Below are 22,768 nucleotides of genomic sequence, written 5' to 3'. Positions count from 1 at the left end.
AAAGGCCGTCATTGGTTTAAGGGTAATTTCAGTCACGTGACCCAGGCGCGATGAAAATGCGTCACCAGAGAGACGGAGAGCGGCGCTTTCACTGTGTCTGAAAGAAATCCGAGCTGGCGATGCCTGGATTTGATTTTCCAGATATTTTGATTGCTTAATCTGTGAATGGCGCCTAAACAGGACCCTAAACCTAAATTTCAAGAAGGTAAGGAGCCGCTTGACTCCCCGGTTTAGCTCAAACCCGCGTCTGCCATTGTTCATTGCTGTGGTGGGCGCTGCCGCCTGTACAATGGCGCGCTACGTAAACAGCATCAGCTAGTCAGCTAATGTTATGCGAAATGTTTGTCCACCTGAACCTAACATTGCTGCACTATTGTATCTGGACTTACATAAACGGTATATATACACACACAGTACATTTCTGCATGTTATCTGGCTCGAGCTGACCAAATAAAGTAAGCGTGATCTAGCTGCTGTTATGATTGAATTGCCAAAGATGATTATTTGTGTGCCTTGCTAGCTGGTTGGCTAAGTTTAGCTTGTTAGCAAGGGTTTAAGGTTAAGCACTCTGCCTATTTTGATAGCTGAAAGGCATGCAATGGTATCAGTCAATTTTAAATGCTTGTTTTTCTGTAATCATGATCAGTTTTTACCTTTTATTTTTATTAACGTGTAGCGTAGACATTCAATCCCGCATCGAGCAGTGTTTTCGTTTGTCGTGTAGCATTACTCTATCGACAGAAGCCTTTGATCGGCACGCAATGCAACACATCAGCTAAAAGTAAGAATGGCAGAGAACCTGGAAGGATGCCTAATCACGTCAATGATTCATGTCAATCACATTCCTAGTTAACATCACATTTTGGAGTCAACTTTGCATCCCTCACCGGGGATTTCATGAAGGGCCACTGGAAAGTCACAATGACAGCCAATGGCAGATCAGAATTTGAAACGTGATGGAAATTATAACATTAGCCGTTTCGACAGTCCATCAAAGCCATCAGAATATTTTTTGCAGGCATTGTTCTATGTAGAATACTGTACAACTTTTATAGAACATGAAATGCACCAGTATTAATGGGTCTGATGACAAAACATATTTTTGATCTTTCGTGTGTGTCTATGTTTTTTGTCTATCCTGCTTTAGGTGAACGAGTACTGTGTTTTCATGGGCCATTGCTATACGAAGCTAAGGTACAAGTCTGTCAATGTGTGCTTGGTCAAGTTAGACTAGTTGTAGACTTTCTCACCATAGAAGTGGATGCAGTTTCTTTATTGGACCTTGATAACACATATGTATTATTTATAAGCCTTTTTAATGTTGTCAAAACTTTGAAACACTTAACTGATTCATGCACTCAAAGATCATCATACCAAATGCTGAGAAAATGTCACCTAAGCCTATGGTTACTCGTAGAATCTGCTGTTATTATAGGCTAATGAGTGAGATATTACCGCACATCTCATGTCATTGCTATTCAAAGCGTCACAGATTCATTAGATATTACTTCAATAACAAGAACATCTGTTTTGATTTTGATTCTTGTCTTTGCAGTGTGTTAAAATCAATATCAAGGACAAACAAGTGAAATACTTCATTCATTACAGTGGCTGGAATAAAAAGTAAGTTACTACTTACTTTTGAGTTTTACACACACACACACACACACACACCAGTCCCTCTAGCATGTTGTCCCAAGCCTTAGGTTAATGGGAAGTGCATTATTACTCTATTGGCCAGGACATGCGATGAACAGGACTGACGTATCCATGTCCTGATTGGCTGGACAGTCTCATGATTTGACTGGATATTTGTGACCGACATCAGCATTTCCTTTGGTTTCTATTGACTAACATCTTTTACTAGTACCAGGGCAAGTAGCAGGACCGGAGCACCGGACCAGAGGCAAACTCTGTCTTGTTTGACTCTAAAGAAGACGCATGGGTGTCGAAACGTTAGTCGTTTTGCACTAATAAAAATTCACTGAAAGCTTTGTGTGCTCCGGTCCTGGTCCTAGATAGACCTTGGGTCTCCTCATTGACTTCTGCGTCCTGTTCCGTGAGCACCAACCAGGTTGAAGCGCAAGTGACCCCCTGCTACCTTTCTCTAGTAGTTAAGGCTATTACGAACACACTTCATGAGAGCTGCTGACCATACCTCAACAATGTATATATGGATTCCAGTGTTTCCCACAGAATTTAATTGTATTTGTGGTGGTAGGTTTGCAGAATTAACTTGAATGCAACAGTTTTTAACAAATTAGTGCAGCGTGGTTATGATTCTAACCAGATTTAAGCACAATTTAGTACAACCAGGAAACTCATTGTGTGGTGGTAAATATTGATATCATGGTGGGCCGCCACAAATAAGTCCATGTATGGGAAACACTGGGATTCAGTAAGATTTCTGTTTACACAAATATACAAGATGAACATTATGGACATTGACTTGTAGGAGTTTCAAGTTTTGAAAGGCTGCAATCATTTTACATAGTGCATGTACTGGTTACACACCTCAGTGATTGTGTGTGTGTGGTTTTCTGAGTGTAAATGAATATTTGCTACTTCCCCAGCTGGGACGAATGGGTTCCTGAAAGCCGTGTGCTTAAATATGTGGACAGCAACCTGCAGAAACAGAAAGAGCTCCAGAAGGCAAATCAGTGAGTTCCTTTCTTGCACTCTTCTTTTTTTTACTGCTTTTCTCTTTCTTTCTCTCTCTATCTATCTATCTATCTATCTATCTATCTATCGTTCCCACTTTACACACTTTCCCTCCCACTGTCATCTCATCTGCCCTTGCCTTCTCTGTTGTTCTAAAACTTCAAAAGCTGTTTTTATTAATCCAGAGGACACCAAATTCCTGACCATTTACCACGGTTTGTAATTGATTTTGTAAACTGTCTGCCACCCTGCAGCTGATACCTGGATGAAGCCTAATTCATTTTTTAAACACGAGTGCAGTGCCCGTTCAAACATGCTATTCCTGTACAAAACACGTAGCCCAATTGGGGGGTATATTATCATTCAAGCTAAGCATTCAATAATGATTATTATATTATAATACATTAACCTTTAATACACGTACAGTGAGCAAAATTTAGGCATGGTTGCATGTGACATTTTACAGATCAAAATGACATAAGCCTAACGGATGTTTTGAGTTAAGGCTATATGTTTTTATTGTTAAGCCTATAGAATAACTTCAACTTCAATCTTTGGTAGCATAAGTGACATGTAGTTCTGTCTGCCACTCGTAGTCTGTAACTGAGAGGCATTCTGAAACATCCTTAAATTCGGGACCATTAGTTTATCACTCATTTCAGTTTGGGACCATGCAGTCGGAATTGTCGTTTGTTTATTCAAAGTCTCAAGTCCAAAGTAACCAGGGCTATTCGAAGTGTTAGTTTATTGCACATAATTTTTGTCGTTTTGAATAGCCACTGCATACCTGTGTTTGGTAGTCTTTATTGTTGAGGTCAGACATGATAATCATCCAAACATCTTGCATCTTGACCCGTGCTATCAAAATTCCGCTTACCCTCTCTGTCTCTGGTCCTGCGCTGTGCAGTGTGAGAGGGGGAGTGGCTACAGTAGAGCGGTGAAAGCCAAAAGATGTTCCTGCAATTTATATAGAGTGCCCCATCCATTTTATCACACTGCTGGTCTACAAACTGCTTTCGTAAATAACCAAATATCATATCTGCAACATTATGATTTTAAACTATCTGATCATCTTTCCTTCTTTGCCAGCCGTGGCCTACTGGTTAGGGCTTCGGGCTTGTAACCGAAGGGTTGCCGGTTTGATCCCCGACCAGTAGGAAAAATGTGGGCGGGGGAAGTGGTTGAGCACTGTTCTCCCATGTCCACATCCACGGCTGAAGTGCCCTTGAGCAAGGCACCTAACCCCTCACTGCTCCCTGAGCACCGCTGTAGCAGGCTCATTGCGTCGGGATTAGTGTGTGCTTCACCTCACTGTGTGTTCACTGTGTGCTGAGTGTGTTTCACTGATTAACTGATTGGGATAAATACAGAGACCAAATTTCCCTCACGGGATCAAAAGAGTATATATACTTATACTTTATGATCTGCAACATTATGATTTTAAACTATTTGATCCTCTTTCCCTCTCTGGCAGAGACCATTATGTTGAGGGAAGGATGAGGGGGGTGGCACCGAGCAAGAAGATCGCTGCTGTGCAGCAGAAAAACGTTGATGTGTGAGTACACAAAGTTCAAAGGTCAAGCATGTCCCTGTGGAAACTGCTTTTGTTTGCCCATATATCAAAAGTTCAAAGGTCAATTGTGTTCCAATGTTCCTTGTTTGCCATTTTCACAGTTTAATTTGTTCGAATAGATATTTCTTTTTATCATTATTGTTGCCACAGATGACATTTTTATGAATGGACTGTGTAATGATTTGAAAGTTAAAATAACACTTTGCTTTTCTCCCTCACCTCCACTCTGTCTTCTGCTCGTTCCTACCCGGCTAGGAAAACAAAAAAGAACAAACAAAAGAGTAAGTAGCGCATCTCTATGGGCCAGACACACACAGACACACACACACACAGACACACACACACACAGACACACACACACACAGACACACACACACACAGACACACACAGGGATGTTGCACACAAGCACAAAGACTGACAAACGCTCAGAGAGGGAGAGAGAGATGTCGTATGCAAAGACACACTCTTACAGAGAGGAGAGAGATGTCATACATGCACACACGCACACACACACACACACACAGGGCCACATAACACCCCAGTGACCCACCCTCTCCGACACAGTCAATATTTATTTTTAATCATGCAAGCCCATCACTGAGTCCATAATCTGATTTGTAGCCTAAGAGCTTTGGGGCAGTTTGGATGTGAATTGGACACACTCCCTCCAACACGGCCAAGTGTGTTTGCCTGTGATGATAAACACTGCATGTCTCTAAACGCATTACAAACACACACACCCATAAATGCATATGTGAATGTGTGTGTGTGTGTGTGTGTGTGTGTGTGTATATGTGTGTGTGTGTGTGTGGGGGGCCCATGGTCTGCTGCCATGGCAACGGCGATGTGATTGGGTTTCTGCACATGAGAGAAATTGAATTAAAACGGCGGCGACATAGAAGAGCGTCACAGGAGTCTCTCACCGCCCCCTCAGCCGATAGGAACGCGGGCAGTTTTGTCCTCATACACGCCCTGTCTTGCCACCATGCCAGGAAAAAGCCCCAGGCAACTGGACAACACCTGACCAGATACCATCTCCCTCTCTCTCTCTGCCTGTTTTATTGTAAGGCATTTATTTTATAGATGTATCATAGGCGAGTTCTAGGAGTTTTACAGTTCCCATGGCCTAACTGTTAAATTGAATGTAGTATCACAAGAAAGATGTTAAAAGTGAGATAAAGACTAGAATACCGCACGTATCTGCGGTCACAAAAAGACAATCTTCCTTGGCTATGGAATTGTGCAGGGGTCAGGCTTTGATCGCTCAGGGTCAGGGTCTGGCGCTCTCCTGCTCTAAGTGGATTGGTGGCGTGTGCGGTTTGTGTTCCATTCCAAGGTCACATGATGTGGTGGAGGGTATAGAGGTCTGCAGATGTTCCAAGGAGGGGTGTTGAGATGGTGGTGGTGGTGATGATAGATGATCGATGATGATTATGGTGGTGGTGATGATGATGGTGATGGACGGAGAGGGTCATGATTATTATGGTCAAAGTCCTTACAGCAATAATGATCATTTGGATGAAAGTGTCAATTCATACAGAATCCAGGAAAATGGTTACTGCACCGTTTGTCCAGCTAATATTTATGTCCCAAAACTAAGACCTGTAAATATTTTTGTTACATTCCAACGTTTTCATAAATCATTTTTCATCTTTGATTTTGTATCATTTACTTGTCTTGAAGGCCATGTTTGGGCATTCATATTTTTAAAATTATTATTCCTAGCCTGACCAACCTTTGTAGGATGGAAGACAGACATGTTCTCAGTATGACTGGACCATTAGAAGTTTGCACTGCATGCCCATTAGTTTTATACAAGGCCATAGATTTGGAACAAAGTGCAAAATTGGTGACATTGATGGTCTTGTAAACTATTTTTTTACCCACATAGCATCAGTCAGGATTTTGTCTGCAAATACAATGCTTTATTAATGTTGAGGCAATATGTGAGCTTTCTGTGACATGCATATGAAGATATTAAGGATAAAACAAGGTGTGATTGCGTTTTTTGGTCATTTTCATCGGACTAAAATGGTATGTGGGGTAGCCAGTAGGAACACCCATTTGAATGACCCATTTGTCATTCTGTTTGTCAAACCTGAGTACTGATATGTCAAACCTGGGTCCTGGGTACTGATATCTGTCAAACCTGGGTACTCAAGTCAAGCCAAGTCAAGTCAAGTTTATTTATATAGCACATTTCATACACAGAGGTCATTCAATGTGCTTTACATAAACAAAACCAAACAATAATAACAAATAAAAGCATAGAAGGGCAATATAGTCAAAGAATAGTTAAAAGGTAAAGATCATAATAAAAAGAAAACATAAAACACAAGGTAAAATCATTTAAAAATAAAGAATAATTAGTAAGCAAAAACAAAGGCAAAAGTAGTAAAACAAAGTAATAAAAGACAAAGTAGAATAATTATCGAGGCAGATTCAGAATTTGTAACTTGGCACAGTTAGCAGAAAGCGTCTGAGAACAGTTTGGTCTTAAGTCTAGATTTAAAACTGGCTACAGTTGGGGCCTTTTTAATGTCATCCGAAAGTTGGTTCCACAGCTGAGCCGCATAGCAGCTAAAAGCTGCTTCACCATGTTTAGTTCTAACTATTTATAAACAAGCAATAGTGCTTTAAAGTCAATTCTGTGACCTTACTGGAAGCCAGTGCAAGGACTTAAGAATTGGAGTAATGTGGTCAGTTCTTTTAGTTTTTGTTAGAGTCCTAGCTGCTGCATTTTGTATCACCTGAAGCTGTTTAATAGTCTTTTTAGGAAGGCCTGTGAACAGTCCATTGCAGTAATCAACCCTGCTGGAGATAAATGCATGAATGAGTTTTTCTAAGTCATGTTTTGACATCAGCCCTCTGAGTTTGACAATATTTTTGAGGTGGTAAAAAGCTGATTTAGTTATCGCTTTCATGTGGCTGTTGAAATTTAGATCACTGTCAATTAATACACCAAGATTTTTAACAGTATCCTTTGCCTTCAACCCTTTTGTGTCAAGGAGAGTGGCAACCCTAAGTCTTTCCTCATTTTTACCAAATATAATTATTTCAGTTTTTTCTTTGTTCAGCTGAAGAAAATTTTGAGACATCCAGGTGTTGATTTGTTCTATACACTGACACATATTCAAGAGGACCATAGTTGTTTGGTGATGGAGCTAAGTAAATTTGTGTGTCATCTGCATAGCGATGATATGAAATCAAATTATTTTGAATGATTTGTCCAAGTGGGAGCATATCGAGGTTGAATAATAGTGGCCCCAAGATCGACCCCTGGGGAACACCACAGGTCAAGGACGTTGGTGTTGAGGTACAGTTTCTGATGGCAACAAAGAAGCTCCTTTCTTGTAGATATGATTTTAGCCAGCTGATAACTATGCCTGTAAATCCAACCCAGTGTTCTAGTCTGTGTAGTAAAATATTGTGATCAACAGTGTCAAATGCTGCACTAAGGTCCAGTAGCACTAGGACTGATGTTTTACCTGAATCTGTGTTGAGGCGTATGTCATTGGAAACTTTAATGAGAGCTGTTTCAGTGCTGTGATTTGCCCGAAAACCAGACTGAAAGTAATCAAAATACCCATTTGATGTTAGGAAGGTGGTTAATTGATTAAAGACTACTTTTTCAATAATTTTGCCAATAAAAGGTAGATTGGATGTGGGCCTGTAATTGTACAGCATGGAGGCATCCAGGTTATTCTTCTTGAGAAGTGGCTTTACAACGGCTGTTTTCAGTGACTTAGGAAAAGTGCCAGACAGCAGTGATACATTTACAATTTGAAGGACATCTGCCGCTATGAGGTGAAAAACGGTTTTGAAGAAATTGGTAGGCAGAGTGTCTAAGACACATGTGGAAGGGCTGAGATTCTGTACCGTTTTTTCAAGTGTTTCGTAGTCTATCAAGCTGAACTCTGACATCAAGTTTAGTTTCCCTCTGTTTGTTGCTGGAAGTTCAGGTTGTTGAATTTTTAATTGAGCAGATATGTTGAGTCTGATTTTGTCAATTTTACCTTTAAAAAAAAAAAGATGAACTCATTGCATTTATTAGTTGAGAGAAGTTCAGGCGCTAATTGTGAGGGGGGATTTGTTAAAGGAGAATTCCGGTGTGATATTGACCTAAAGTGTATTGAAACATGATACCGAGTGTGAACGTATGTCTCATAGCCCATCTCGGCTTGTCCCCTGCACCCCAAAATCTGACGCTAGTTAGCCGAAGCTACCAACAGTTTTTTCAATAGTGGTGCTTCGGCATCGGGCTAGCCATGCAAATAAATCACTGTTTTACACCCATTTACGAGGCTCAATGTATCTCCACACTTCATTGGTAGACTTCCGAGGGCCCTGACATTTAAAACGAAACATTGAGAACTTTGAAAAAGCACTGGTAGTTTACTTACAAGACGATTTATACAGACAGTATCTTCACGAAGTTTAGCGTTTGCAGCCATCTTGAATTTAGTCACGATAAGTCGAGCAACGAGTAAGAATGAACAGGTATGATAAGGGATCAGGTTCCAAAAGCTGCTACTGGAAGAAACTGGAATCCATGCATTTCCACTGAATTATTTTTGGAATCTGATGCCCTTCAGGGGATCCTGTGGAGTTTGAGTGGGTGGTGGGATGAAGGGGTGGGGATGGTGATGGGAGATTAGGGGGGTTTGTGTGGCCTGGGGAGTTTGATTGGGTGGGGACGTGATTGGGTGTGGGTGGTGATGGGAAATCAAGGAGGTTGGGGTTGAAAATTGATCCAGAGTCTCCATCTGCCTGCTGAGGTTCTGGGAAGTTTGTTGCAGATGCTCCGCTTTCAGCATGTATTCCAGTAGTGTATTCCATGTTGTTGTGTCTTTGTGGTGACAAGGAGACGACGGAGGTGGGGAGGGGTATTGGTACTGGTGTTACAACATGACCCTTCCTTTCTGATATCCTCTCAGCAGCTTTTGATATCTGCAAAGATGATGAGAATGATTTTGCTCACAGAGTTAATGAGGAAGATGATTGCAGTGATGATGTAAATATTGTGTGTGTGTGTGTGTGTGTGTGTGTGTGTGTGTGTGTGTGTGTTTTTTTCAATGCAGCACCAGGGGCTGGTGAAGGGACCAGCAGTGGGGAAATGCCCCACCCACCACGCAAGAAGAGGGCCCGCGTGGACCCAACAGTGGAGAGTGTATGTACACAATTGTGTATACACACACACACACATACTGGTATTCACTCACACTCAGGCTCAAGACACTTACACATACACATGTACACAGACATACAACTACAAATATTCATATACACAAACATTCATAAACAAGGACTCCCATACATACATAGACATGTAGATACTCCCACACATATACATAGACATGTAGATACTCCCAGCCTCACATATACATAGATATATGTAGATACTCCCACACATAGACATAGACATATGTAGATACTCCCACACACTCAGACATGGTCACGGTCTGTGCCCCTCTCAACACATTTTTTGACTGCCCTGTAATGTGCCCAGTCCCAGTACTTGCGGCAGCTCTTTAGCCTGCTGTAGAGTGGTAGAGCCGAGTGTGATTATGTTCATTATGAAAAACACACTGGCGCCCTGTCTTTGCCCATTCTTCTCAAACAAACCCACAAGCGACAGCTTACCTTAGTAACAGGCTCCGTTCCTCCATCTGTGCTTCCATTGGGTGCGGTTGTCATGCTCTGGTGGATGTAGTCTCTGGCCAGGTGGTCCAATCCTACCCAATCGTCTGTTGGCAGCACATCTGGACAGGATCCAGAAATGGCAGATGGAAATGTATTGAAAGCATATTAAAAAGTCCACAAACAATGCCATTCTCATTAAATGCAATTATGGAAGTTTTGCTTTGTGTACTTTCCACATGGCATCATTATGTGATGTAATGCACCCAAATATTTGAATGACTGCCATATAGTCATTAAAAAGTAGAGGTACTTTTCATGTGAAACCAAGGAAGTAAATAACCCAGGGAGTGAAATTGAACCACAGTGCATGAAGATGGTAGAATTATATTAGCGATGCAGTTAGGGAGTTGTCTTAGCCTTAGCAATGCGGTTAGGGAGTTGTCCTAGCCTTAGCAATGCGGTTAGGGAGTTGTCCTAGCCTTAGTCCGATGCGATTATGGAGTTGTGCTAGCCTTAGCGATGCAGTTATGGAGTTGTCTTCGCCTTAGTACAATGTGGTTATGGAGTTGTCCTAGCCTTAGCAATGCGGTTAGGGAGTTGTCCTAGCCTTAGCAATGCGGTTAGGGAGTTGTCTTAGCCTTAGCAATGCGGTTAGGGAGTTGTCCTAGCCTTAGCCCAATGCGGTTAGGGAGTTGTCCTAGCCTTAGCCCAATGCGGTTAGGGAGTTGTCCTAGCCTTAGCCCAATGCGGTTAGGGAGTTGTCCTAGCCTTAGCAATGTGGTTAGGGAGTTGTCCTAGCCTTAGCGATGCTGTCAGGGAGTTGTCCTAGCCTTAGTCCAATGCGGTTATGGAGTTGTCTTAGCCTTAGTCCAAACAACAAACACAGCAAATTATACATAAAATACAGACTTTGCTGAGATACAGAGCCCTGTCTGGTGTGAGCGGGTGTATGTGTGGCCATGCATCTTTCATGCACCATTATCTGTGTGTGTGTGTGTGTGTGTTTTTGGAGGAGACCTTCAGTAACCTGTGTGTGTTTTGGAAACCTTCAGTAACCAATGTGTCTGTGTGAGTGAGTGTGGTTAAATCGATCTGTGCATGTGTGTTGAGGAGGTGGCCCTCAGTAACCCGTGTGTGTTTAGGAGGAGACCTTCATAAACCGTGTGGAAGTGAAGGTGAAGATCCCTGAGGAGCTGAAGCCATGGCTGGTTGATGACTGGGATCTCATCACGCGCCAGAAGCAGGTGAGCACAGCCAGGAGTCAAAGGTCAAGAGTCATGCAATCAGCTGCGTCAATATAAGACCGTGAGCATGACACTTCACACTTTATTTGTGTAGTCAGAGGCCATGCAGGCGAGAAGGTAATGGTACATTAATTTTTTCCAAAGTGCTCTACAGGTTTATGCCTCGTTACAACCAAACAAGGCAGCCATCAGAACATCAGGAGCAGACTGGTTCAATGTGTTCAGTGTGTTGTTTAAGCACAAAGCACCCGGCTTTAACCTGCAGCCCTCCGGCAACCACTTCTCCATCCGCTTTAATGACTAGGAAGCACTATATGCTGACCAGCATCAACAGAGAGTGCTTAGGCTAAGACTAATGCCCACTACAGATCTCTCTGGCGTGCCAGGAATTTGGCCGGGTAGCACACAGTAGCGCACCACTCTATTTTTCTCAGCTGAGCGCGACAAACTGTAAAACCGGAGGATGGACTAGTTCGAGGGCAAGCGAGAGTTGCAGTGTTTTGTTACAGTCGTGAATTTTTAATAGTTTGCTTTATAAGTTAACAAAGTTACCAGCGAGAGTTGCAACACATGGAATTAAGAGGAAAGAATAGAAATGATTTATTTTCAAACAAAGGATATCTACTAAGACCTGAACAAAATCTCTTTCCACTTTAGGAAATTACACAAACTCAGCCAGCTGCTAGCTAGCTAGCCAGCTAAAATTTTTATTAAAATTATTATTAAAATTTCCCTCGGGATGACTAAAGTATCTATCTATATATCCATTTATCCATCTATCTATCTACCTGCGCACACCTTGGAAACTAGATGATAATGATGATGGTAGTTGTAAATAGCATAAAAAGTCTTAAGTACCATCACAGAGGCTAGCTAGTGTTTCTTACTGCAGCTTCTTCTACTGTGTAAGGTAGTTAGCTTTAGCCTTTTCACAACAGCAACACCTCTGTTCAGGAGAAGACTGCAAGTAGTGTCGCGACCGCCACGCGCGAGTATAAATAGGTATGGCGCTCCTGTGACGTCACATTGTCGCGCTACCGGTCGGGAGTAACGAGTATGTTGAGCGCTTTAGTGCTCAGGCTAAGACTAAGTGCTCAGACTAAGATAGCGTAAACGCTGCTCTGAGCTGGTGTTGGGGCTTTGGTGGAGGCCTGGGTTTGGCAATATGCCCACGGATCAATGCGCTGTACATATCCAACCCTGACCCCATTAATAGTATAACCTACTATTTGTATGAAATCATGTCATATTACCTTGTCGGTCAACATGGCTCTTCGGAGATTATCTTGTTGGTTCCGGTTCGTAAACAAATCCACTGGTACTGTGACCAGGGGGAAGGGTGCAGGCCATGAGTGCAGCCCCCCCCCCCCCCTTTAAACACAATAAGGCTTTTATCTACTGTAGTATATTTAATGGTATTTTATCTACTGTAGTATATTTATTAGTATTGGTTGAAATGGTGTATTTACAGTTGTGCTATCACACAATCTACTTTGCTTCACAGTATTTGTAGATTTAAGTGATTGTTATTTTATACAATGTGTTATTTTGTGTCATACAATGTTTGTTTTGTTTCCAAGTCATTTCCCTGTGACTGTGTGACTGGCAGTGTCTTGTTTGTGTATTTGTTTACCATCTATGCATTTCCCAAACTACTCCATTGCACACTATACATTGAATTACTGGCTATACCTTAGACGAGGGTTAAAGAGATGACCGGACAGAGGATTTTGATAGATTGCTTATGTTTAAGAGGAGTTTGATAGATTGCTTATGTTTAATTGCATTTGAATTGTGTTGCAGTCTGGTCTTTGTCTGTTTTCCCTGTCTAAGGGAGTTATATCTGTGCAGCATCCTAATGGGTGCATGTCCAACGTCCTGTTCCCACACATCACTGTGTGCCTCACTCTCCGGCTGAATGAGGATTTTGAAAGAAATGCTGTCAAAAAATGATGTGGTGTTTGTTTGTTTGTTTGTTTATTTGTAGTTTTGCTGTTTGTTTGTTCCTTCCTACACCATTATAATTGCCAACTGGGTCGATAGTCAGCAGATAGTGCCCAGACGTAACCGCTGCTCTGAGCTGGTGTTGGGGCTTTGGTGGAGGACCTGGGTCTGGCGCTAAGCCCACGGATCAATACGCTGTTCATGTCCAACCCTGACCTCTTAAGTGGATCAACTAAGGAAGCTACCAGGGGGGAAAACCAGTAACCCCAATCAATCTCTCTCTCTTCTCTCCCCCCCCCCCTCCCTGAAGCTGTTCCACCTTCCTGCGAAGAAGAATGTCGATGCTGTCTTGGAAGACTATGCAAATTACAAGAAATCAAGAGGAAACTCTGATAACAGGTAGGCTAGTTGCTATGGATTGCTAATGGATGGCAGAAAAAAAATGGAAATTGGGAACCTCTCGTGTCGTTTGTCAGTCAGTCTCCATACTGTGTGGTGGAAATGGTGTAGGGTTTTATTACAAGGGCACTGAGGCAATTAAGCTCCCTGCCAAATTCAAGAAGCAACTCCGTTTCCCAATTAATTTGGCAATTAATCAGTCCATCTGTTTTTGGTGTGTGTGTGAACTGACTAACCGCCAGTTAGAATACATGAACACTTTAAATGTTGTAATCTCTGGTCCATGTAATTTGAATTGCTTATGCAGAATTATTTTTGCTCTGCTCTAGTCTATATCTTTCCCATAGTTCCATGCGTGTGTGGTTTTGTATGAAGGGAGGTGTCTAACCAGTAGTTTGTGTCTTCCTGTCTTCTCCCCAGAGAATATGCTGTGAATGAGGTTGTCGCCGGCATCCGCGAGTATTTCAACGTCATGCTGGGCACCCAGCTCCTTTATAAGTTTGAGCGGCCACAGTACGCTGACATTCTGACCAACCACCCGGACACACCCATGTCCCAGATCTATGGAGCCCCTCACCTGCTCCGACTCTTTGGTAGGAGACATCCCATAATACCATTTAGTGCTGCCACTAACGACTAATTTTCTAACGACTAATCTTTTGACTAATTTTTCGATTAGTCGACTAATCTAAATGACTAATTTTTTTTTTTTTAAATCAAGTGTTTGTTATTTCGTTGTGTCCATTTTATTTTGAACTCAACTGAAGGGGAAACATAAAATATAGATCACTCTACTTTTGTTAGAAGCTTATTAATAAGTGAACTGTTCAAAAACATTATGTGTAAAAAAAAAAAAAATCACCCATTTAAAATGCTACCATCAGATCTAATGTCAGACCTTTGATATACTTTATTTGTATGCCAGTGTTGCAATGGACATAGACAATGTTCAATGTTTGTCAAACTTCTTTGACCTGAGGGCCGATCATGGCACCTACATGAACCCACCCCCCATCAAATTATCATTATATCACATCACAATTATTATTGTTATGCTATATTGTTATACATGCACTTCAAAGGAGCCAATGTTTAAAGTGCAAAAAGTTTGTGAAAACAGAGGACTGCTTTACCAATGTAAAATATAATTACAATAGTTTCATTGCTTTTGCATTGTTACATGATAAATACTTCTCAAAACAACAGCAATTATATGGGTGCCATTGTTTTGGGATGTTTCCCTCATGCAAGCATCATACACTGGTAGGCAAATGGAAAGAATATTGACATGATATTTAATTATGCCACAATAGCTCTTGGCCATGTTATTCAAATTTGACTATACAATACAATGCTAGATAGTGTATTAGTCTGTGCTCTGTTTTTATGGAAGTTGCATAAATCCACATTGTTCTATTAAATGTTGTTTCATAATTAAATAGCCTTCCAATAGGTGAATCGGAGCTTTGCTACCAACGTTATCGAGTGGTTTCAGTTTCGCTCGCGCAGACGCATGCATTGAATGAACGCTCATACCACAATTTAATTGTATGCCTCTACTGTATGTTTGATGACACTGATTGCAGAAACGTTTTTCTTTTTCTGTCGGTCCGCGGTTCCTTGATCAATTACGCAGCAAATTATCAGACGAAGCCCCGGGAATAATTTCACTCCACCAGCAGTGTCCACGTTGCGGCCGGTGCTCGTCTGCGGCCCAAAGTTTGAGAAACGATGGTCTAGCCAACTTTGAAAGGCGACAGGAGTTGAGGACTTTGCAAATGTCAGCATGTTCAAAACAAGTAGGCTACAGGCACTTTGTGCGTCTTACCACATAGGATACCTCACTTTATCTGTTGGCTTGAACGCAAAAAAATATCCTATGCATCTTGACTTACTGAACATGGGAAATAACGCGCACCTTGATTGTTGGTATCACGGGCAGCGCATATTCATTTTAACGTTTTTTTTTGTATGAATGAATAAATGACACGCCGTTGCGTTGTCAACGTGAGCCACTCTCTTCACTTCATTTATTGCAATTTCCACAATACTATATTACCCAGAGTGTGGACTAGCGTACTAGCTTAAGGTCCCCGCTTAACTGCCTAATAATGATTCGCGCTGAAAGCAGGCAGGCACGCAGCTTTGCTACATGCGTTTCCACTTGCGACCTTAGCAGGGTTTAAAACATGACTGCCAAAGTCTAAGTAGCCTGTTTAACGTCCAAAGACAGTCGTCCTTTTCAAGAGTTAATAACATTACAGTGAGCCATTTGAGACGGGAGACCAAAAATAAATAGGTGGTCAATAGTAAAACGACTCTTCGACTAAAAAAAATTGCCGTCGACTAATTTTCATGGTCGATTAAGTCGACTAATCGCGGCAGCACTACTCATAACTGGACATTGCCAACACAGCTAATGTTTCTCCACAATGTCAAAGTATAGCCAATGTGTTCATGTGGTGTTTTTTTTTTTTTTTTTTTTTTTTTTTGTCTTATCTAAGTTAGAAGAATAAAACTGGTTCTAAACACTTCTGTGGCAGAAGGCCTTATGCTAAACCAATGCATGGTTGGGCTTTGCTGTATAGAGGTAGGCTGGCAGGGCAGTGATGCCAACTATTTCAAATGGAAAGTAGCTAAAGGCAGCTCCAAAAGTCGCTAAATGTCGCTAGATGACATCACGCACTAATTTGCATATCAATTACGTCACCAGGTCGTGACCCCCCCAAAAAAAAAAAAAAAAAAAAAACGGTGATGGCCCTTTAATTCCTCTTTACACCTGTTTGCATTTCTCCTAGGCCTACTGAAATAGGCAACCTTAAGAGTCTAATTTAAATATATTTAACATACTTGTAGGCTATATTAGGGTAATTGATACACTTTACACTTCTGTACATCTTGTCATACACCAGAATGAGCATTAAGTGGCTGAAAACACAGCTTGAAGTCTGATTATAACTTCACCATAGGCTACACACAATTTAACCTTACAACAATGGCTATATTTTGGATTTATTTAGTTAATGTCACTCGGACAGATCGACAGAATTTTTTTTTTCCCTCAGCCAACAGTCTGTCCTGCATTGACAACATTGAGGCGACATAGCCTAAACGAATGCTTTAGGTTTTTCTAACTTGTATGCTCGATTTTGAACTATCTGCTTGTGAATGAAGTTGTAGCCTACTTTGCTTTGTTGAACGGTGTCCCTGTTTTCCTGTCATCATGTCATTGCTCTCGTCTCATTGACTCTGGTTATAATCTCACCCGAAGTTGGTGCACTTTCCAATAACGTTGTCTGAGCCGTTAGATCTATAGAACATCTACCTCCGTGGATAACATGGGCTGATACTACATAGGTTTCTGGAACATTGCTTTCTGGAACAATTGACAGAAGCATTCGCCTGTAACAGCCAATCAAAATTTACGGCGAAGCTGCCAAACAGTAAATGATCTCATATCTCAGCAATGCTTTCATGTATCAAAACCAAACTTAGTACATGTATCTCAGACCCCATCCGGAGGATGCTCAAGAAATTTGGTGACCTTTGACCTCTAGGGGGCTCCGTAATTGACAACTGCATTTTGGCCAGTAGTTGCTAATGTGCATTATTCTGCAATGGAAGTCAATGACAGCCCATAGAACCGTCTGGTAAAAAGTTATACAATTTGGCACACTGATTGGGGACAGTCCAATAATTAATTTCACCAAATTTCATGCCGGCGCCTGAAGCGCTCTAGCGCCACCAACAGGCCAAAGTTGGACGTGTGTTCACGGACGTAACCTTAGACCCGAATGTCAAAATGAGGTATCATTGGAATCCTTGGGCCAAGCCGAGTTCAACACCCTATGACGTCAATTTTTGACCTCTATGTTTAAATCACAGCAAGTGTGATCATATCTTAGTCAATCTTTTATTTTTGATGTTAAACTGATGACAGCAAGTTTCATCCAGTTAATTCTAATGCGTGTGTGCAAGGGTGGGGCGGGGTGGGATGGGCAGGGTCGGTTGCGGCGGTGGGCTGGCTGGGGGAGTGGGCGCCGACACTCAGCCCTGGTTCAGCCCCACAAAATCAGTTATGTTTTGATGTACTTGAACCTCAGCCAATCTTGGGTTGTTTGGCATGGAACTTGCTGTGACTGCTTAATGCTACATGTGTGATGGAGCAGCATTGAGTTGCATGGCAAATCTGGCCTGCTGAACTGACTGCTTGGCCCCCTCATTGCTGCTTGCAGCTATATTTTCATTATGTGTTACACATGACATGTGCCAACTAAATTTACTTTCGCTCCCACAGGGAAAGGGGGAAAAAAAACACTCTTGTATCTCAATCTTTTGATTATTTTCTTTGTTTGTTTTGGTCATTTCTCTCAAATAAGCTCATCATGTTACTTCTGGTCCAGTATTAAAATACAACAAGAGTGGGAATTCAATCTTATATCAAATGTACTAGTCTGTGTTTTCTCCCAGTTAGTTTTAAGGTGTTGATCCATTTTTTGTTTTTGTATATGTTTGTTTGATGTTTGTGCGTTTTCCTTCCAGTGAGGATTGGTGCCATGTTGGCCTACACACCTCTAGATGAGAAGAGTTTGGCGCTGCTGCTAAGCTACCTGCAGGACTTCCTCAAGTGAGTACCTGGACAAGGATGCACAATTTTTCTGACCTCCGACTGTCACTGCGTTACAGAGAGATTCTTTCCCCAGCACCCTTAACTTAGAGGGAATTAAAGAGGGAAGAGCACTTGGATCACCTTTATATGGCTCTGTGTGTACTACACAAGGGGGTTCTTCAAAATGCTGCAGAAAGTTCCATTGAATTGAATGGAATGGAATGGGTGGGCTATCCCAATATTCCAATGTCTGATATGTCTTGATTTTCAGAACAACGGTTTCTTATTATAATGAAACTTCATTGTAACTTGAAGACACAAGATACCACGGAACAGGAACAGGAAGAAAATCACCAGAAGAGATATCGTCCCATCATTGTCCACCTGTCATTTAAAAAAAAAAAAAAGAAAAAGAAATCCCAACTATACCTTATCCTTTACAAAATATGGGTTTGGAGTTAGAATTATGTGGGGAACAAGCAACAATTTTTTCGAGTCAATAAGTAGTCTGATTGTAAGAATTTGTAAGTATAACACTGAACGTGGGAGTTCTTGAGGCTAGTTTTGAGCTTAACCTCTTCAAAGCAGAGGTGCCCTGAACTTTCCCAGTTGTTCAGAGATATATGAAAGTGGGTTTGCATTTAAATCCTCAAAAGGTCTTTTAAGGCCACAGGCTCTGTAAGGATTTGTGCGAGAATGTTAATTATAATTGTTTGGTACCTCTCCCTCTAAACTTCCCTTGTTGCTCAGTAAAATTAAACTGGGTTTTAATTTTAAAGGTTTTTAAGGCCACTGGCCTAGTAAGGCATCTTGAGATCATGTTAACTGATAATGGCACTTTCATGAAGAAAATAAATTGGACTGAAGAGGTTTTATTAGCTGATAGTGCTGCGTGAGTCTCGTCCTCCTAAGGACTTGTCTTGGGCTTGCAGAATCAATTTTTTTCTCTATTAGACATCACATATTTGAGTATTCTGGTAAGGTTTTGCATACTTGCTCTTACTTAAATAGCTTGCTTAAAATTCCCCTTAACTGAAGGATTTCTTGGGTCCACAGAGTGGACTGAGCGAACCCAACCTTGTAATCTGAGTAGGTTACCTGAATTATAATGTGACACATTCCTGAGACATTGGAACACATCCAACAGTTGCCAAGGCTCGTGGCTATTATCATAGTATATTTTTAATAGTAAATGTGATGAAGGATACTCAATAGACCAAAAAAAAAAAAACAATTAGGCTCCTTAATCTTATCATTATCTCAAAAATTCAAAACCCAAGTGTGTTTTTGGTGAATGTTTCAAAGTATTCAAATAAGATTGGACAATTATGTGTCACAACTATGATCAACGCAACACAGTCTACCCATTTCTGAGGATGTTATTTCATCATTTTAGATAACTTTATTATGTGAAGTAAGTTCTGAAGCTAGTATCAACAGAAAACATAAAATTGCTGTTACATAAACGTATTTTGTATTTTGTCTTATTTGAGGATAAATGTTGTGGTTAAACATAGTTACTTACACACAGACTCTCTGTGGTGTTACAATATATCAGAGTAGTACTGTCCATGTTTTTTCAGCCGAGCTTATCAGTTTTTTTTTTTTTTTTTTTTTTAATTCTCATGAAATATTTAATTTAATAATATTCAACTAATTATTTTATATTTGCAGTTTGCGATTGGAAATTGGGCAAAGGGACCTCATACTAGTGGACTGCACTGGAACTGACACTGTGTGACAATTTCTAAGATCATACACATACATATACACATACTTTAATTACTTAATGTAATTACTCAATGTAATTAAAGCTGCAAACAGACAGCCTGGTGTTGCCATTTTCTTTCCATTGTTGACACTATCCAAATTCAGTCAAACATGTTTTATATCATCTTTACCAGTCAATTCTATAGTCAATATTGTTACGTTTATGGTATCAATAGTAAACAGCTCAATCATTATGTTTGTACTCATAACTCCCATAATTCCCAATTGTACCAGACTATGTTTGACCTACTCAATCGTGTTCTTATTGAATGTGATTGAAAAAGTTAGTCTGTTGTCAATTTAAATTGGGGAAAGGTGGTGGTGGGGGGAAGCAGGGTTGGTTGGCTCAGGTAGCTGCTGTGAGGAGTGACAAGTCATTGCAGTATTTAATTGCCCCCGGTGTGAAGATGCCTCACTGTGGCAGATACTCCATGGATGGTGATTATGTTTGTGGTGTGGAGAATGGGGGACACGGCTCTCTCTCCTACCCAGCCCTGTTCCAGACATCCACTGATTCTCTACATAATGCGCTTTGTATTAAATACCCACCCTAGTTATTGCTGTATGGTGCAGTATGTAGTGAACAAGTGGATCTTCCGAACACAAGGCCTCTCTCTTTCTCTCTCGGTGGGTGTGTGTGTGACGATGTTGGCGAACAAGTGGATCTTCTGAACACAAGGCCTCTCTTTCTCTCTTAGTGTGTGTGACGATGTTGGTCTCTGTGTGTGTGTGTGTGTGTGACGATGTTGGCTTTTTCCTCCTCAGGTATCTGGTGAAGAACTCCGCGTCACTCTTCAGCGCCAGCGACTACGAGGTCGCGCCGCCAGAGTATCACCGGAAGGCCGTGTGAGGACCTCTGAGGAGACCATGCAGGCAGAAGCCTGGCATCTCATATCATCTCTGTTTTTGCCCTTTTTAAAAGGAAAGACAAGGACCCAACATGTCTTTTTTTTTTTTTTTCAAAAGAAGATGCCAGAATCCTTTTGATGAAGATAATGCAACTACAGTTCCACCACTGGTAGCTGTAGGTAGTTTGAGATTTTCAGAATCAGGAATCAGACTTGGCGGAGATCACCTTTTTCTTTTGTGGGTTTGAGCTGTCATCACCCCCCGCCCCCCCTTCTCAAAACAATGTTGGAATTGCAGAACAAAAACATTTGATGAGGCCACATTAAAACAATTGTGTTTTACTCCAACATGCCACAAAACAATGTCTGTCTTTGATTTAGTGTTCTTTTATAATAATAAAATCTTGTTTTCTTTTCTCCTTGTGTGGTTTTTTTCAAATGCATCTTAAATACATAATGTATACTTCTATTAACTTTGCAGAAGCTACATAAAGTATTTGCATACCCCTTAATAAATGTATGTGGCATCTGTGGCCTACTGGTTTGGGACTTGTAACCGAAGGGTGGCAGGCTCGATCCCCGACTGGTAGGAAAAATGTAGGTGGCGGGAGTGATTGAACAGCACTCTCCCACTCTGTTCCAGCACTCTCCTACTCTGTTCCAGATCACACTGGTTTGACAGCAAAATTGCAGGTGCCATGATCTCAATAGCCATTGACCTCAAAGCCGCCTGCGGTGAGTGGAGACTAAATGACCATGTACAGGCTAAGGATCGCTAATGCACTGACGTATACATATATTATAAAAGTCATATTTTTACAGATGTCATTTCTTGATGGTGATGACTAACAAGAAGTCCATGATTCTAATTCCACACAGTGTCATATTTGACAAACTGGTCCTTTTTGTGTTAAAAACCCCTAGTGTTTGTACTCACGGTTATGGCTTTGAAACGGTGGCTTGGAATGAGTGATAAACAATCCTAGCCAATCAACATGGTACCACAGAAACACAGAAGGCAAGGGTGTAATTTGATTGGCTTTTGAGCTCAGATATCAACACCAAATTGTGGACTGCATTTTTAATTGGCTCAAAGACAAAACATATGCTCTTGTGTTTCCTTGATCCCTATTTCCATCACTAAGTGTGAATAAATATCGCAAAGGCTCCGCAGGGGCCTTCAAAGTTTCTTTCCTTAAAGATCTTCATCTGCAGGATGAAAGGACACATTGTGTGTCCATCAATGGATGTAATGATGATTGTGTGTATTCTAATGTGGTCTGTCCAGGAAAAAAGGTGCTTCTGAAAAACACATTAAGCATGTGTGTTATCTAGCACATTTTCAACAGTTGATAGCCATTATAAGCACTTGGATTGAATTACACCCAGGGGACAACAATCTCCAGTCCCGCCATTATAGTGTGATATTTTGAACAGACATGGCCACCATAAAAAGCCAAAAGGTTACATTTTACTCTTTAATAATTTGAGCCTATTATGGAGTGATGTAGCCTACTGCCTGTGCTCGTCTGAGAAATGCTCCTTTGTATTCTTTAATTAGTCTGAATCTGATGTTGCTGCCTGAGCCCAACTTAATTGTGGAGAGTAAACAACTCCACGTAAAGTGTTTTCAATCTCAAGTCTGTTACTGGTATAATTTATAGCATGATGCTTCTGACATTGCTGTTTGAGAAGTATCCTTGACACCTCATTTTCCCAGTTAATTTTGACTGACATTACTGACCAAAGTATTTTTCATGGTGGTTTGATGCAGAGAGGGAGAGAGACTTTGACTTGGAGTAACAGGTGCCTCCATAAAACAAAGTAGAAAGAGCGGTAGAGGAAATCATGAGGCCATATGGCAGAACAGCGAAGTCTCAGAATGAGGGAAGGGAGGCAAGCATAATCATGACTCATGATAACTGTTGATAATCCTCAAAGACATCCTTGATCTTCACAGCACATGGGGCTCACAAAGCATGGTGAACTTTTCTTTGCACAATGCACGTCCAGCCAATTCATATGAGAAAAATCTGCTTCCACATTCTGTTTACAGTAGGCTACTCTGTGTGTTGT

General features: G+C 41.2%; 1 protein-coding gene across 1 annotated transcript; it reads left to right on the top strand.

The window, feature by feature from the left end:
- The first annotated feature begins 50 nt into the window (after window positions 1-50).
- On the top strand, window positions 51-21,109 carry morf4l1 (mortality factor 4 like 1). The gene is made up of 12 exons (XM_042110047.1): window positions 51-205; window positions 1,148-1,194; window positions 1,556-1,623; window positions 2,574-2,660; window positions 4,136-4,216; window positions 4,490-4,515; window positions 9,317-9,405; window positions 11,021-11,122; window positions 13,377-13,465; window positions 13,886-14,058; window positions 18,008-18,092; window positions 20,610-21,109. Exons 1-12 carry the CDS (start codon window positions 166-168, stop codon window positions 20,692-20,694), a joined length of 972 nt encoding a protein of 323 aa, XP_041965981.1. The 5' UTR covers window positions 51-165; the 3' UTR covers window positions 20,695-21,109.
- Window positions 21,110-22,768: the final 1,659 nt, after the last annotated feature.

This window comes from Alosa sapidissima, chromosome 11, assembly GCF_018492685.1.
Source record: "Alosa sapidissima isolate fAloSap1 chromosome 11, fAloSap1.pri, whole genome shotgun sequence".
NCBI classification, from domain to species: Eukaryota; Metazoa; Chordata; class Actinopteri; order Clupeiformes; family Clupeidae; genus Alosa; species Alosa sapidissima.
This window is presented reverse-complemented; position numbering and strand designations above follow the sequence as displayed.